The 18228-nt window shown below is 34.7% G+C and overlaps 2 protein-coding genes across 4 annotated transcripts; both read left to right on the plus strand.

Moving 5' to 3' along the window:
• The first annotated feature begins 8950 nt into the window (after positions 1–8950).
• Positions 8951–17909, plus strand: LOC111391436 (probable alpha,alpha-trehalose-phosphate synthase [UDP-forming] 11). 3 transcript variants are annotated; one of them, XM_023016657.1, is made up of 4 exons: positions 8951–11361; positions 11440–11671; positions 13871–13912; positions 17241–17909. In XM_023016657.1, exons 1-4 carry the CDS (start codon positions 9389–9391, stop codon positions 17562–17564), a joined length of 2571 nt encoding a protein of 856 aa, XP_022872425.1. In that variant the 5' UTR covers positions 8951–9388; the 3' UTR covers positions 17565–17909. The 3 variants fall into 3 exon arrangements, with proteins under 3 accessions (XP_022872425.1, XP_022872424.1, XP_022872426.1); XM_023016656.1 differs by lacking the exons at positions 8951–11361; positions 11440–11671; positions 13871–13912 and adding exons at positions 14248–15057; positions 15253–16443; positions 16522–16795; XM_023016658.1 differs by lacking the exons at positions 8951–11361; positions 11440–11671; positions 13871–13912 and adding exons at positions 14248–14913; positions 15109–16443; positions 16522–16795.
• On the plus strand, positions 11997–12839 carry LOC111391444 (probable alpha,alpha-trehalose-phosphate synthase [UDP-forming] 8). Its single transcript, XM_023016670.1, has one exon. The coding sequence runs from the start codon at positions 12237–12239 to the stop codon at positions 12837–12839; it is 603 nt and encodes a 200-aa protein (XP_022872438.1). The 5' UTR covers positions 11997–12236.
• Positions 17910–18228: the final 319 nt, after the last annotated feature.

Genomic DNA, 18228 nt, shown 5'->3' on the forward strand with positions numbered 1-18228 from the left:
CAAGGTTCACGGGTATCGAGTTTGACGGATTTTTTTTGTCATTCCTAATCTTGTTTTAATAAAAAATTTGACACGTGTGAAACTTTCATAAACCAATGGTGGTGAATGCTTGACTACAAGTCTTTTGTTAAGTTTCAATGTTTCACACTAAATGTCAGCCTTATTAAATCCTTATTTAGTTCAGCTAACAAAATAATAATAATAATAATAATAATTAAAATCTAAGTGAAAAATTAAGTCTAATTTCATATTTAGTGAGACCCACATAATTTCAACTACAAATTTCATCAACGTCTACAAAAAAATAATAAATAAATAAAAATAAAAAATCTCAATTTTATGTAAACCAAACAAGGACTAAAGGAATAGCTTAATCCTATATTAGTTAAAAATCATAACACTAATCTCGAAATTTGATTGTTCGTTTATATTTCAAATAGCTCATTGAAGCATTTTGAGCTCTAAAACCAAATTGTATTTTGACATGGCATTTTAAAATATCAACATTATTAAAAGGGATAGATCAAACCCTTGTATGCCGATTATAATTTACATAACTCAACTAGTGGGTTTCATGCTAGACCAAATAGGATTAAATGAAATTAAAGAAGAGAACAAAATTATCAATTTTCTTATTCAATCTAATGTATTGAGCACAGTCTAAGTCAGTTTTTTTTTTTTTTCTTTTTTCTTTTTTCTTTTTTCCTAATCTCAATCTCTACCCTTCTAGAGTGTTTAACCAAATTTGACATTGCCACAAATTTAATCCTTAAAAGCACTAAGAATAAAGGGTCCAAGCAATACATGGATAAAGATTTCAAGGACATGACTTTGGTTCATTGGATAAGCTTTAAAAGTTGCCCACTACAATTCAACCATTTCGTCTAAATTCTTTGATCAATTCATATGTCAAGAATTGACTAAATTGAGTGAATTCATATTTTTTTTTTTCGAAAACCATATATCACGATTTGACATAAACTATAATTTATCTCATCTTAAGAATTATTCTTGTTTATCACGTTCAAACGTAGGAAAATGAGTTTTATAACATGTAATCGATATACATGCATATATCATATTTCTTAACTAGTTACAATATTTTCGTCGTGAATTTTATAACCTCTCTCTTACAAATATGTTATAAAATATCAAAGTCATAAAATAGGATCGATTGATTAGTTTGATCAATAAAATCAAGAACTCTTGAAAATTCATTTCAATTACATATAAAAGGCTGTAAAATTTAAACCTAGTACAACATACTGAACTGAAAATAAACAAATATTTTACACAACTCTCTTTCTTAATCACGTAAAATTTATTTAGTCATATATATCCATCGATCACTTCCATCAATCATCCTAATAAATATCATCTCTTGCACGTAATAAATAAATCGTTACTAACAAGTTGAAACATGGTTCCCAAAAGGAAGCAACCTCCTTGAAAAGAACATCACTCAAATCATAATCCCCACAAAAGAAGTAAAGGATAGATAGATAACCACAAGGATGAACAATTAATAAAAATCAACAAAGTTGGCGCACGGAAATTGACACAAACCCTAAAAACGTGGCGAGGATTATTTCCAACCAATTTTCATACATTTGGAATTATTTTCTCTACAATCCCAATCTTGTAAAAGATCATGGTGGGCTCACATGTCACCTTCCTAGTAGATTATGAAATAAGACCAATCCAGTTAGGCCAACAACGTGTACCCATGATGCCATGTCAACATCCATCAAAAGTTGTAGTTTTGTCATTGGTTTCAATGCAAAAATAGTTTTTATTTTAAGAAAATAATGAAATCTCGATTTAAAAAAAAAATCAAGACATAGTTCATACTCAAATTTATTGACAACAAGGATTAGTTTATCGATGTTGCTTTAAGCTGTATTATCAAGTGCTTAAGTTATCGTGAGTTGGGTTTTCGACAAGTGAAATTAGTAAAAAAACAATAAGAATTAGATCGAGATTTGACGCGTAATATGGATTGAGCTGGGAAGGAGAATGCTTTTTTCCCTCTATTTTCAAATTTTATTACTTCTATTTTATTTTATTTTTCTATTTCGAAAACTTTTATTTTAATACTTCATGCTTATTTTATGGGTAGTTGGCATAAAACATCCCTACCTTTTAATATTATTGTGCAAAATGCTCTAACTTTCATTTTTTAACATTTTCATCCCTACATTCCACCTTTTATTGCACAAAAGGTCATTTTCATCCTTTTTAACAATTTTACTCTTCTATTTAAATAAAACAAAAAGAAAAGAAAAGAAAAGAAAAACAATGGACTAATTGCAACCAAAGTCCTAAATTTTCAAATAAAAAAAATTCAAATGATTTAAAAATATATTCTTAAAAATCAGAACTATAATAATAAAAAAAAAAAAAACCTTTTTTTTACTGTGAGTTTAACCCTCCGCCACCTAAATTATTGATAGTTTAACCCACCCCACTGCTACCTAAAACGTTGAAAAATGCTCTCCCCATCGGAGTAAATAATTGCTAAAGAAGAAATAATTTGTTGAATGGTTGCATGTTGGACCAGATCATCTTACTCTACAATCCCATACCAAAATTTAGTATAATAGTTCCAAAATCAGATAAAATTCAGGGCTGAAAACATGCCTTCACGTAAGACTTAAATACTAATTCAGGGCAACCCTCCAACACCCATCGCCAAACCCATTATAGGCTTCCAATACTCCTCTAGCCGAGCAGTTTCATAGTCCCATATTATCAAGAAACAGTTTAAATCAAATTCAATCTCCTTCCAATTTGAAGGCAACAAACAACGCAGTTTTCATCCCAAATTTCGACGCTGGCATTGAGAACCACGGTCGGGGACCATGACCATTTTCTTCTACTCATCATGGTGAACAAAATGCATATACGGGTCTTCATTAATTTGTCTCGAATCAACCAATTAGTGAAGATGCCTTCTACTCGTGAATGCCTCTCGACTCCATTTCAATTGAACACTTGGAATTCGTGCCACAAAACTTAATTAAAACTTTATCAAAATTTCAGTGCTCTCCAATATCGTGGGTTAAGAATAAAGGTTTTTGTATTTTTGTAATTTTCAGTTTTGATTTTTAAGAATATATTTTTAACTCATTTGTAATTTTTTTTAAAATTTGGGACTTTGGTTGCAATTAGTTCATTGTTTTTTCATTTCTTTTCTTTTTGGTTTTTTTAAATAGAGGATAAAATCATCAAAAATGAATGAAAATGTCCTTTTGCCCAATGAAAGGTGGAATGTGGTGGTGAAAATACCAAACAATAAGTTATGGATGTTTTACACAATAAGATTAAGAGGTAGGGATGTTTGTGTCAATTATCCCATATTTTATTACTCCCTCCATCCCATGTAGATAGTCATCGTACGTCTCAAATCATAGTCTCGTTTCTTATTTGAGAATGTAGTTAATTTATTAATTTTCTAATACACCCATATATAATGTGCTTTAATATTACAAATATAATTTAATTATCTTAAATATTGATTGCATTAATGGAAGAATATTTTATGAAAAATGATAGTAAATTTTATTATTTTAACTAAATTCATTAATTTTTTTTTAATTGAAAAAGAAGTAGGATTATTTTAATGAGATGGAGGGAATAGTTAAGACTTATTAATTGTTTTTATAAAACGCATGAACCAGGTTGCAGTTTTATCTAAGCCATTAAAGATACTGCCAGATTTCAAGCCAGGTTATTTTGAGATTCTCTCGATATTTTTGTTATAAAAAATAATATAAGTTACGGTTTGGTTCAATTTAAAATTTTGATTAAAATTTAAGTCAGGATCAATAATTAATTTTAACTACACATTTAATAAGATTCACAATTTTTCAACCACACATTACATTAAGGATCTGTTTGATTGCGAAGATGGAATTTGGATGAAAACAAAATGAATTCCAAGAAATTGAATTACCTAAAAATTGTTTTCTTGGGAATTGTAAATTATTGTGTTTGATTGGTATACGTTTTTACGTGAAAAATGTTGAAGTAAAAAGTATTTTTTGGTGTTCGTTTGACTTTGTTTTATATGAAAATTGTCAATTTAATAGATATCCACTTTTATCATTGTTCCTAAAATTTGTTTCCATTGCCAACCAAATAAAAAAAAAAAGAGGAAAAAAAGATCAAAAAATCATCTATATTTTGGTATTTGTTTGACTTTGTTTTACATGAAAATTGTCAATTTCAAGAATATCATTTTTTACAATTGTCCCTAGAATTTGTTCCCATTGCCAAAAATTTTAAAAAAAAAAGGTGGAAAACCAAAAACCACATAGCCCCTAGGAAAATAAAAGATGGAAAATCACGCTTTAAGGTATTGTACCTAGATATTCCAAGTTAACTTCTATTAAATTTTATTATAAAATTAATTTTTATATAAATCAAATAGATCTAAATATTGAGATTTTTTTTGTTAATTATTTGTGAACAATTAACTCTTAACTTCATAACATCATATATAATCTTGGAATCAAAGTCTTTTTGGCTTTATCGCAACTATTCTACTTGAAAAATGTTTTTATTTATTGTAATGAATTACAATCATTATTATGTTTTCATTAGTTTTTTTGAGGAATACTTTTATGAAAGTAGAGAGAAATTTTTATATAAATATGAAAGAGATTCCCGATTTCAAAGTAAGCCGACTAATTCAAAATTAGTACATTGATAAGATCTCTATAATTGACTTGCTCGATTTCGTCTTCTGTGGGTAATTTGAAAGTTTTGAGTTAATTACGTGTTGTATGGGATTTAAACAACTTTTTTCAAAGTTCAAATGGGAAATGCCTTTGATCAGCCAACTTTCAACTCTTCAAATGGATTCAAACTTGGCTAAAATAGGTCCACTTTGTGGTTTTGTTTTTTTCTTGGGTGGGGTTCATGGTAGGTCAATACTTTTAAAATTATGTGCTTGTTTTGGTACAAATTTTAAGTCAATTAAAATTAATTTTTTGATCGTTATTTCATTATTTCAGTCGTCATTTTTGAATTCTTCTCTCACAGATAAGACTCACTTTTATCTCTAATAATCAAAAAATCTCTATCGAACAAGCTTTATATATGTGATTTTAAACGAAACTTTATTTTCGTACGAAACAGCAAAAAGATATTTTGAAAACACAAACAAACAGTCTCCATCAGACTTTGAGACGACTCAACAGAAAAAAGTTTCCATTTAGATAATATCCACCAACAAAGAAACTACAATTTCTTTCCTTCACATTAGTAAATTCTAATATAAAATTGTGTAGAAGACAACTTTGAACTTGTCAAATAATCAATTTCCACGAAATCTATAAATAAAAGTATGAAATTTTACATTGTACAAAGAGTAATTTTATTCATTTTCACTCGTGTGACACTAGTCGATGTGACACGAAATGGTGTTATATGATATGTAAAATTAAATGAGTTTTATAAAATTATACTTTTAATTGAGTCTATTACATAATATCACCTAAAATGATTTTGTAGCACCAAGGGTTAGTGATGGCAAAAAAACTCGTCCAGCCCCGTGAAGAGAAAAAAAATTAAAAAATCTGAAATTTTATTAAAAGATTCATGAAATGATATCAACCCATTTAATAGACTTTCTTAATTTTGTTATTCAAAGATTCATGAAATGGTTCATAAAAGTTGCTGTGAAGTTTCAACATGAAATTTTTTTGAATCAAGCACTTTATTGTTGCAATTTGGTCAAGTTCAAAACTTCCAAGAAAGGTGCGAAAAATTAGTATTTTTGAGCACATATTGACTATTAAACTCCTTTGACTAAATTATAAAAATTTGTATTTTATTCTTCAATAACATCATAACTTGAGATTTCGAAAATGTAAATAAATAAATAAATGAGGCAACAAACGAGACTAGCCACCTCTCAGCTAAGACGCGACGGGGACGGGGTGCCGCACCCCAAACCTGACCTACTGCCATCCCTACCAAGGGTGCTGGATAGCAATAGTCTCGTACAAAAAGTAAAAACATTCATACAAGGGCTTAATTCACCATCGTGAACGATGTTGACTTTTTGTAATGAACTTCAGCACATACTCAATACAACATCAAAGGCCATATAGCTCAAAAAGAGCACGAGAAAATATTTATTTTCATACCAGACACATTTTTACGAAGCATGTTAACATTAAATTTCAAATTTCATAAAGATGCAAGCAATAAACAACACACAGAGGTTCGAGCTACTATTCTTAGCATTTATAATCTTTTAAAATAAAAATCGAGACAAAATTATTATCTTTCCACGTATCATAGATTATACAATTTTAGATAACCATTACAAGAGTTGCCGTGGATGTAACTAAAATTAGCGCCGCCAGGGACAAAAAGACAATATTAGGTAGTAATATTCTTTGGTATTAAACCAATTAATTTTCAAAAATATATTATTAATCTAATTTTATTCTTAGAATATTCTCATACTTGGAAAATTGGATGATGTTTTAAATTATTATTATTTTTTTTAATGATAAGCATGCTTTTGAAAAGTGAAAAGGTCTTGTGGGCTGCTAATTAATGCCGTATCTTAAGAAATCAAATCATATTCGGCTGGGCCACACAAATGGACCCAACTTTAAATATTTAAATATGACTCAAAGGCAAACATGCAATCCGATTGGCCGACGTAATGGATAAGATAATTGACTATTTGCGATATGGAAATATTAAGCACCTGTTTGGTTTGAATAAAAATTAATGAAATATATATTTAAAAAATTTATAAACATATGAATCTTATAAAATATGTGATTAAAAATAAATTTATAAAATGAATAAATTATGAAATGTAAGCCAAACATGACTAAATAATTGGCTTAAATTAAAATGTCATTACTTGTCTTCTTTTTCTACACAATTAGTTCGAAGGGTTATGCTACACGAATCGCGTGAGTGACTGCGTGGATGACTGCGCACACACATGGGGTTGGAATTTTTTAATTCATACGGGACTCACTCATCTCATGTGAGGGCGCGGTCATTCCCGTGATCACTCTCGCGGGTCGAGTGACTTAACTCTAGTTCGAATTTTAACTTATGTATAAGCATTCGTATATATGAAGTATGTTGCAGTAGAAGATACTTATGACCTAATTGACAGAATTCATATTTCTTGTAAAAAGAGCAAAGTTACCTGTATTTGATATTTAAAATCTAATTTTTCAAAGAACTTTCATCTTCCGTAAGAGCTTTTAAATAAAGCAACATTGGATCAATTTACTTTAAAAATTCTTTCTAACTAGAAAAATACTTTTATAAAATTAACCAAAAATATTCGAAAGCAGTCTTTGAATTTCAAAAATTCATTTTGACTTTTCAAAAATTATGTCAAACGAATCCTAGCCACTGTACATAAAATTGTTAAGCGAATATAAAATTCCTAATAATTAATAATTAGGACCGGACTAAACCGGCAACACCTACTCAAAGGAAGTAGATATTGTCATGTTGTAGTAGAATGCTTGGATTGGATTACCAATCCAAGAGGGGGTATATTGGTCTAGATTACTATGGTAGAACTGTTAGTATTAAAATTCTACCTGTTGGAATTCATATGGGTCAGATTGAATCAATTATGTCGTTACCAGACACTCCTAAGAAAGTTAAGGAATTGAAGGAAAAGTATGATGGGAAAATTGTGTTGTTGGGTGTAGATGATGTGGACATGTTTAAGGGTATTGGTTTGAAGTTTGAAGCCTTTGGGCAGCTTTTGGACGAGAATCCGAGATATAGGGGAAGTGTTGTTTTGGTTCAAATTATGAACTCCCCAAGGAGTCAGTACGAGCCATTCTTGTGGATAACTATCTAATCCGACCTAACGCAAAACCATGATTTTCGCAGCTACGTGGACCAATTTGATTACACCACCGCATAAATTAAGTCACGAGTGGGTGACGGCGATGAACTACACGGCAGACTATGAACCAATTGTTTGTATCAATGGCCCTGTTTCTTTTCAAGATAAGGTTGCGTATTATGTGATTTCTGAGTGTGTCGTGGTAAATGCTGTGAGGGATGGATTGAATTTGGTGCCTTATAAGTACACTGTATCTAGGCAGGGTAGCCCTTATTTGGATGAGGTGTTGGGACTTGAGGGATCAGCCGCTCCAAGGAAAAGTGTCATTATTGTCTCGGAATTTATAGGATGTTCTCCATCTCTAAGTGGTGCAATTCGAGTGAATCCATGGAACATCAGTTGTGTGGCCGAGGCCATGCATTCAGCAATTTCAATGCAGGACTTGGAGAAAGAACTGCGCCACGAGAAACATTACAAGTATGTTACATCGCATGATGTTGCCTATTGGGCCTCTAATTCAAAATGTATATGAACATTATCTAAATCGTTACATTAAATTTAGTTTTATCTCATTCTTTATTCTATATTTCTAGTAATAATTGTAAATATTTGACTTCCCATGTCTAAATTATCGTTTTTATATTAAATTATTACACAAAAAATACTAAAAACATGGTTTAGTTCCAAAAGTGCTACGAATTTTTTGTAAGTCACTTAATTTTATTTATTTTAAATTAATAACTGAACTAAACCCCTTTAACAGATATTAGTTCGACTAACTGAAAAGTTAAAAGTTTTACGTTAAAGTAAAATAAAGTACTGAAATCGACACGAGATTTATGTTTAGCTGGCTTTAAAAATAGCCAAAATTTAATACCGAAAATGAAATTCACTAAAAATTAGTCTTTCACCTACTTTTTTAACTAAACAATTATAACAATAATCGAACTAAATGTGGAAAAATAATTTATACAGCTAATTAAATTATACTAAAAAATATATAAATATATAAAGCCAGGCGTTATCTCGTAGGTTCCATAACGCGTGACTGTCCAACTATCCTCATTTAAGATATATATACATGTGATAATAAAAGAATAGGCTCGACTACAGATATAGAGAGAGAAATTAAAAGGGTTGGAAGATCTTATTGAAGACTGAATAAAAGAGATGAACATGATCTTCATGCTGGGGTGTAATAGTCAATCCTGGCCGATAAATTCCAAACCAAACCCATTGCGTACATTATATTCATATTTGTAAGTCGGTCATCTTTCATTCTTATCCTCCTTGCACTTTCCTTGTACAGAATAAAGAAAAAAAGCATTTTCAGTACTAGGTGGTATTAATCTTGCCTTTTATACCATGAATTTACACACTTTTCGGTTTGGATTAACACACACAAACAAGAAGAGATAACCCTTTTGAAGTAAATAGATTATTCTGTTTTTATACTGAAGTTACTCTACATTGGGATCTTTATCTGTTGTGTCAAGAAAATCCAAGATTTTTCTGGTGTTTTTTTTTCCCCTCATTATGTTGTCGAGATCTTATTTCAATCTGTTGAACCTCGATGACTATTCGAGTGGAGGTGATCGGGCCCGGGTTCCGAGAGTGATTTCCGTTCCGGGAATCATATCTGATTTTGATGATCGTGATGAAGGGGTAGAATCTGATGCACCTGTTCATCAAGAAAGAAGAGTCATTGTAGCCAATCAGCTACCTCTAAAGGCATATAAAGATTCAGAAACCAATAAATGGTGCTTTGATTGGGATGAAGATGCCTTAATTTTACAAATGAAAGATGGGTTTTCACCAGATGTGGAATTTGTGTATGTGGGGTGCTTGAGGGTGGAGATTGAACCATTAGAACAAGAAGAAGTGGGTCAACTTTTGTATGAAAAATTCAAATGTGTGCCTACCTTTCTGTCATTGAATTTGATGAACAAATTTTATCATGGCTTTTGTAAGCATTATCTGTGGCCTTTATTTCATTACATGTTGCCTTTTACACCTGATCATGGAGTCAGATTTGATAAGGACATGTGGCAGGCTTATGTTTCGGCAAACAAGGTTTTTGCTGACAAGGTTATGGAGGTTATCAACCCAGATGAAGATTATGTTTGGGTACATGATTATCATCTCATGGTGCTACCTACTTTCCTGAGGAAAAGGTACAATAGAGTAAAGCTTGGATTTTTCCTTCATAGTCTTTTTCCTTCATCTGAAATTTATAGAACTTTGCCTGTTAGGGAGGAAATTTTGAGGGCCCTTTTAAACTGTGATCTTATTGGATTCCAAACATTTGATTATGCTAGGCATTTCTTGTCATGTTGTAGTAGAATGCTTGGATTGGATTACCAATCCAAGAGGGGGTATATTGGTCTAGATTACTATGGTAGAACTGTTAGTATTAAAATTCTACCTGTTGGAATTCATATGGGTCAGATTGAATCAATTATGTCGTTACCAGACACTCCTAAGAAAGTTAAGGAATTGAAGGAAAAGTATGATGGGAAAATTGTGTTGTTGGGTGTAGATGATGTGGACATGTTTAAGGGTATTGGTTTGAAGTTTGAAGCCTTTGGGCAGCTTTTGGACGAGAATCCGAGATATAGGGGAAGTGTTGTTTTGGTTCAAATTATGAACTCCCCAAGGAGTCAGGGAAATGATATCCAAGAGGTTCAAAACGAGATTAATAATGTTGCGACAGAAGTTAATCGACGATATGGTAGTGCAGACTATGAACCAATTGTTTGTATCAATGGCCCTGTTTCTTTTCAAGATAAGGTTGCGTATTATGTGATTTCTGAGTGTGTCGTGGTAAATGCTGTGAGGGATGGATTGAATTTGGTGCCTTATAAGTACACTGTATCTAGGCAGGGTAGCCCTTATTTGGATGAGGTGTTGGGACTTGAGGGATCAGCCGCTCCAAGGAAAAGTGTCATTATTGTCTCGGAATTTATAGGATGTTCTCCATCTCTAAGTGGTGCAATTCGAGTGAATCCATGGAACATCAGTTGTGTGGCCGAGGCCATGCATTCAGCAATTTCAATGCAGGACTTGGAGAAAGAACTGCGCCACGAGAAACATTACAAGTATGTTACATCGCATGATGTTGCCTATTGGGCCAGGAGTTTTGATCAGGACCTCGAAAGAGCTTGTGCTCAGTATTACGAAAACAGGTGTTGGGGCATTGGCTTTGGTTTGAATATCCGAGTTGTCGCCTTGGGGCCTCATTTCAGGAAGCTTTCTGTGGAACACATTGTTTCTGCATATAAGAATACTAGTAGTAGGCTTATCCTTCTCGACTATGATGGTACCATGATGCCACAAGATCTAATTGACAAATCTCCATGCCGTGCAGTTATTTCCGTCTTGAATGGTTTATGCAATGATCCAATGAATGTTGTGTTTATTGTTAGTGGCAGAGGGAAGGATTCATTAGAAAAGTGGTTCTCTCCATGTGAGAGACTCGGGTTATCTGCAGAACATGGCTACTTCACCTGGTAATATTTCACTCTATGTACGACTATGAATGTCGTGTGTGTTTTTTCCTTGTTTAATTTACCATTTTTTTCTGCTAGGTGGACTACGAATTCTGCATGGGAATCTTGCGGTTTAGTCGTCGACTTGAGCTGGAAAAACATAGTTTTGCCTATAATGGAGCATTATACGGAGGCTACTGACGGTTCATCGATTGAACAAAAGGAGAGTGCTTTAGTGTGGCATCATCAAGAAGCCGACCCCGACTTTGGCACATGGCAGGCAAAAGAGCTTCTTGATCACTTGGAAAGCGTGCTTGCTAATGAACCCGTGGTGTAATAGTCAATCCTGGCCGATAAATTCCAAACCAAACCCATTGCGTACATTATATTCATATTTGTAAGTCGGTCATCTTTCATTCTTATCCTCCTTGCACTTTCCTTGTACAGAATAAAGAAAAAAAGCATTTTCAGTACTAGGTGGTATTAATCTTGCCTTTTATACCATGAATTTACACACTTTTCGGTTTGGATTAACACACACAAACAAGAAGAGATAACCCTTTTGAAGTAAATAGATTATTCTGTTTTTATACTGAAGTTACTCTACATTGGGATCTTTATCTGTTGTGTCAAGAAAATCCAAGATTTTGCTTTCCTTGTACAGAATAAAGAAAAAAAGCATTTTCAGTACTAGGTGGTATTAATCTTGCCTTTTATACCATGAATTTACACACTTTTCGGTTTGGATTAACACACACAAACAAGAAGAGATAACCCTTTTGAAGTAAATAGATTATTCTGTTTTTATACTGAAGTTACTCTACATTGGGATCTTTATCTGTTGTGTCAAGAAAATCCAAGATTTTGCTGGTGTTTTTTTTTTTTTTTTCCTCATTATGTTGTCGAGATCTTATTTCAATCTGTTGAACCTCGATGACTATTCGAGTGGAGGTGATCGGGCCCGGGTTCCGAGAGTGATTTCCGTTCCGGGAATCATATCTGATTTTGATGATCGTGATGAAGGGGTAGAATCTGATGCCCCTGTTCATCAAGAAAGAAGAGTCATTGTAGCCAATCAGCTACCTCTAAAGGCATATAAAGATTCAGAAACCAATAAATGGTGCTTTGATTGGGATGAAGATGCCTTAATTTTACAAATGAAAGATGGGTTTTCACCAGATGTGGAATTTGTGTATGTGGGGTGCTTGAGGGTGGAGATTGAACCATTAGAACAAGAAGAAGTGGGTCAACTTTTGTATGAAAAATTCAAATGTGTGCCTACCTTTCTGTCATTGAATTTGATGAACAAATTTTATCATGGCTTTTGTAAGCATTATCTGTGGCCTTTATTTCATTACATGTTGCCTTTTACTCCTGATCATGGAGTCAGATTTGATAAGGACATGTGGCAGGCTTATGTTTCGGCAAACAAGGTTTTTGCTGACAAGGTTATGGAGGTTATCAACCCAGATGAAGATTATGTTTGGGTACATGATTAAAGGTTGCGTATTATGTGATTTCTGAGTGTGTCGTGGTAAATGCTGTGAGGGATGGATTGAATTTGGTGCCTTATAAGTACATTGTATCTAGGCAGGGTAGCCCTTATTTGGATGAGGTGTTGGGACTTGAGGGATCAGCCGCTCCAAGGAAAAGTGTCATTATTGTCTCGGAATTTATAGGATGTTCTCCATCTCTAAGTGGTGCAATTCGAGTGAATCCATGGAACATCAGTTGTGTGGCCGAGGCCATGCATTCAGCAATTTCAATGCAGGACTTGGAGAAAGAACTGCGCCACGAGAAACATTACAAGTATGTTACATCGCATGATGTTGCCTATTGGGCCAGGAGTTTTGATCAGGACCTCGAAAGAGCTTGTGCTCAGTATTACGAAAACAGGTGTTGGGGCATTGGCTTTGGTTTGAATATCCGAGTTGTCGCCTTGGGGCCTCATTTCAGGAAGCTTTCTGTGGAACACATTGTTTCTGCATATAAGAATACTAGTAGTAGGCTTATCCTTCTCGACTATGATGGTACCATGATGCCACAAGATCTAATTGACAAATCTCCATGTCGTGCAGTTATTTCCGTCCTGAATGGTTTATGCAATGATCCAATGAATGTTGTGTTTATTGTTAGTGGCAGAGGGAAGGATTCATTAGAAAAGTGGTTCTCTCCATGTGAGAGACTCGGGTTATCTGCAGAACATGGCTACTTCACCTGGTAATATTTCACTCTATGTACGACTATGAATGTTGTGTGTGTTTTTTCCTTGTTTAATTTACCATTTTTTTCTGCTAGGTGGACTACGAATTCTGCATGGGAATCTTGCGGTTTAGTCGTCGACTTGAGCTGGAAAAACATAGTTTTGCCTATAATGGAGCATTATACGGAGGCTACTGACGGTTCATCGATTGAACAAAAGGAGAGTGCTTTAGTGTGGCATCATCAAGAAGCCGACCCCGACTTTGGCACATGGCAGGCAAAAGAGCTTCTTGATCACTTGGAAAGCGTGCTTGCTAATGAACCCGTGGTTGTTAAAAGAGGCCAGCACATTGTTGAGGTGAAACCACAGGTAGTGATCATAAAACAAACTCAAGATTTATCGTGGAAATCTGTTTCTCCCCACCCTTACCAACTCCTTCGATGGATGTTGCACATTGGAATACTCAATAGCGGATTCTTCCAATGCATGATTTCTGGGTTCAATAGAACTCATAATTATAGAGAGTTTTTTTCGTTCTATCACTATATTACACCTTTGACCTGAAATATTGTAGTTAATGGAATAAGCTTGAGTTATTTGGGCCCCGGAAAAAGCTGAGGAAACTGACTTTTTTAAAATGCTGAATCTGTTAAAAGGGTTTCATGAAAGATTTTGAATCCTCATGTTTAGGATTCAAGAAATGCTGGTGTTTTTTTTTTTTTTTTCCTCATTATGTTGTCGAGATCTTATTTCAATCTGTTGAACCTCGATGACTATTCGAGTGGAGGTGATCGGGCCCGGGTTCCGAGAGTGATTTCCGTTCCGGGAATCATATCTGATTTTGATGATCGTGATGAAGGGGTAGAATCTGATGCCCCTGTTCATCAAGAAAGAAGAGTCATTGTAGCCAATCAGCTACCTCTAAAGGCATATAAAGATTCAGAAACCAATAAATGGTGCTTTGATTGGGATGAAGATGCCTTAATTTTACAAATGAAAGATGGGTTTTCACCAGATGTGGAATTTGTGTATGTGGGGTGCTTGAGGGTGGAGATTGATCCATTAGAACAAGAAGAAGTGGGTCAACTTTTGTATGAAAAATTCAAATGTGTGCCTACCTTTCTGTCATTGAATTTGATGAACAAATTTTATCATGGCTTTTGTAAGCATTATCTGTGGCCTTTATTTCATTACATGTTGCCTTTTACACCTGATCATGGAGTCAGATTTGATAAGGACATGTGGCAGGCTTATGTTTCGGCAAACAAGGTTTTTGCTGACAAGGTTATGGAGGTTATCAACCCAGATGAAGATTATGTTTGGGTACATGATTATCATCTCATGGTGCTACCTACTTTCCTGAGGAAAAGGTACAATAGAGTAAAGCTTGGATTTTTCCTTCATAGTCTTTTTCCTTCATCTGAAATTTATAGAACTTTGCCTGTTAGGGAGGAAATTTTGAGGGCCCTTTTAAACTGTGATCTTATTGGATTCCAAACATTTGATTATGCTAGGCATTTCTTTGATTATCATCTCATGGTGCTACCTACTTTCCTGAGGAAAAGGTACAATAGAGTAAAGCTTGGATTTTTCCTTCATAGTCTTTTTCCTTCATCTGAAATTTATAGAACTTTGCCTGTTAGGGAGGAAATTTTGAGGGCCCTTTTAAACTGTGATCTTATTGGATTCCAAACATTTGATTATGCTAGGCATTTCTTATCATGTTGTAGTAGAATGCTTGGATTGGATTACCAATCCAAGAGGGGGTATATTGGTCTAGATTACTATGGTAGAACTGTTAGTATTAAAATTCTACCTGTTGGAATTCATATGGGTCAGATTGAATCAATTATGTCGTTACCGGACACTCCTAAGAAAGTTAAGGAATTGAAGGAGAAGTATGATGGGAAAATTGTGTTGTTGGGTGTAGATGATGTGGACATGTTTAAGGGTATTGGTTTGAAGTTTGAAGCCTTTGGGCAGCTTTTGGACGAGAATCCGAGATATAGGGGAAGTGTTGTTTTGGTTCAAATTATGAACTCCCCAAGGAGTCAGGGAAATGATATCCAAGAGGTTCAAAACGAGATTAATAATGTTGCGACAGAAGTTAATCGACGATATGGTAGTGCAGACTATGAACCAATTGTTTGTATCAATGGCCCTGTTTCTTTTCAAGATAAGGTTGCGTATTATGTGATTTCTGAGTGTGTCGTGGTAAATGCTGTGAGGGATGGATTGAATTTGGTGCCTTATAAGTACACTGTATCTAGGCAGGGTAGCCCTTATTTGGATGAGGTGTTGGGACTTGAGGGATCAGCCGCTCCAAGGAAAAGTGTCATTATTGTCTCGGAATTTATAGGATGTTCTCCATCTCTAAGTGGTGCAATTCGAGTGAATCCATGGAACATCAGTTGTGTGGCCGAGGCCATGCATTCAGCAATTTCAATGCAGGACTTGGAGAAAGAACTGCGCCACGAGAAACATTACAAGTATGTTACATCGCATGATGTTGCCTATTGGGCCAGGAGTTTTGATCAGGACCTCGAAAGAGCTTGTGCTCAGTATTACGAAAACAGGTGTTGGGGCATTGGCTTTGGTTTGAATATCCGAGTTGTCGCCTTGGGGCCTCATTTCAGGAAGCTTTCTGTGGAACACATTGTTTCTGCATATAAGAATACTAGTAGTAGGCTTATCCTTCTCGACTATGATGGTACCATGATGCCACAAGATCTAATTGACAAATCTCCATGCCGTGCAGTTATTTCCGTCTTGAATGGTTTATGCAATGATCCAATGAATGTTGTGTTTATTGTTAGTGGCAGAGGGAAGGATTCATTAGAAAAGTGGTTCTCTCCATGTGAGAGACTCGGGTTATCTGCAGAACATGGCTACTTCACCTGGTAATATTTCACTCTATGTACGACTATGAATGTTGTGTGTGTTTTTTCCTTGTTTAATTTACCATTTTCTTCTGCTAGGTGGCCTACGAATTCTGCATGGGAATCTTGCGGTTTAGTCGTCGACTTGAGCTGGAAAAACATAGTTTTGCCTATAATGGAGCATTATACGGAGGCTACTGACGGTTCATCGATTGAACAAAAGGAGAGTGCTTTAGTGTGGCATCATCAAGAAGCCGACCCCGACTTTGGCACATGGCAGGCAAAAGAGCTTCTTGATCACTTGGAAAGCGTGCTTGCTAATGAACCCGTGGTTGTTAAAAGAGGCCAGCACATTGTTGAGGTGAAACCACAGGTAGTGATCATAAAACAAACTCAAAATTTATCGTGGAAATCTGTTTCTCCCCACCCTTACCAACTCCTTCGATGGATGTTGCACATTGGAATACTCAATAGCGGATTCTTCCAATGCATGATTTCTGGGTTCAATAGAACTCATAATTATAGAGAGTTTTTTTCTTTCTATCACTATATTACACCTTTGACCTGAAATATTGTAGTTAAAACTTGAGTTATTTGGGCCCCGGAAAAAGCTGAGGAAACTGACTTTTTTAAAATGCTGAATCTGTTAAAAGGGTTTCATGAAAGATTTTGAATCCTCATGTTTAGGATTCAAGAAATGTCTCTAATTCTCGATTAGATTATGTAATGTTGAAATATGTGGAATAGAATAGTACGACCGATACAGTTCTTAAATCTGTTTCATCTTTGATATGATGTATGTTCTTGATGTGCTTAAGGGTGTGAGCAAAGGCGTGGTCGTCGAGAATCTCATTACAACCATGAGGAATACCGGGAAGCCACCCGATTTTGTGTTGTGCATAGGGGACGACAGATCTGATGAGGATATGTTCGAGAGCATCGCAAGTTCAGTTGCCAGCCATTCATTGCCTGATACAGCAGAAGTATTCGCGTGCACCGTCGGTCAGAAACCGAGTATGGCAAAGTATTATCTGGACGATACAGACGAAGTCATCAAAATGCTTCAAGGCCTTTCAGCTGCATCAGCACGTCAAGTACCAAAGTCTCCTCATAATCAAGTCTCGATTGAAGACTCAATATGAATGACAGGAAAGAAAAGCAGAAGCTTCAAGTTTGCTCAACAGTGTGGAGACTACCATATCTGCATGCAGTGTGATCTAGAGACGGGGAGATATACACAGCTTTGTACAGACAGAAAATTTACCAGACCTCTCAAAACCAATAGAAGTTTTAAAAAAATTCTTGATCCAGGTTTTTCCTACATCCCACCACAGGAAAGAAATGTTAGTTCTCTCTTTGTTCATAGTACTGTATGATCCATTGACAATGTCCATTACAGTTCTGGGTTCTCATTTTGTACTTTTTTAAGTAATTTCAGATTGGTTTTGAGTTATTCGTATAATCTTGAAGCAGGATAGATTTGTTCTTTCAATTTCTAATATTAACTTTGTGCTTGAGGCTAACATAGTATAAATTGATCGATGGGAAAATAGAAATGACTTAAGATTAGAGGAAAATGCAGCCAAAAAGAGTACGTAATGCTTTCTTGAATGCATTCTTAGCATCAAATTTAATTGTTATGGTACATTTGCTCGATCACTGTGAATCGATAATCGATACAGGATGAGCTGCTGCTAGGTGGGACATAATCAAATGTGGATCGAGCTCTCAGCCCTGTAGCTCTCGAACGACCGTAACAGTATTTATTCCAGAAGAGTGTCGAATATCTTCTCAACCCACATATAC

This window comes from Olea europaea, unplaced genomic scaffold (assembly GCF_002742605.1).
Source record: "Olea europaea var. sylvestris unplaced genomic scaffold, O_europaea_v1 scaffold793, whole genome shotgun sequence".
In the NCBI taxonomy this organism is placed as follows: domain Eukaryota; kingdom Viridiplantae; phylum Streptophyta; class Magnoliopsida; order Lamiales; family Oleaceae; genus Olea; species Olea europaea.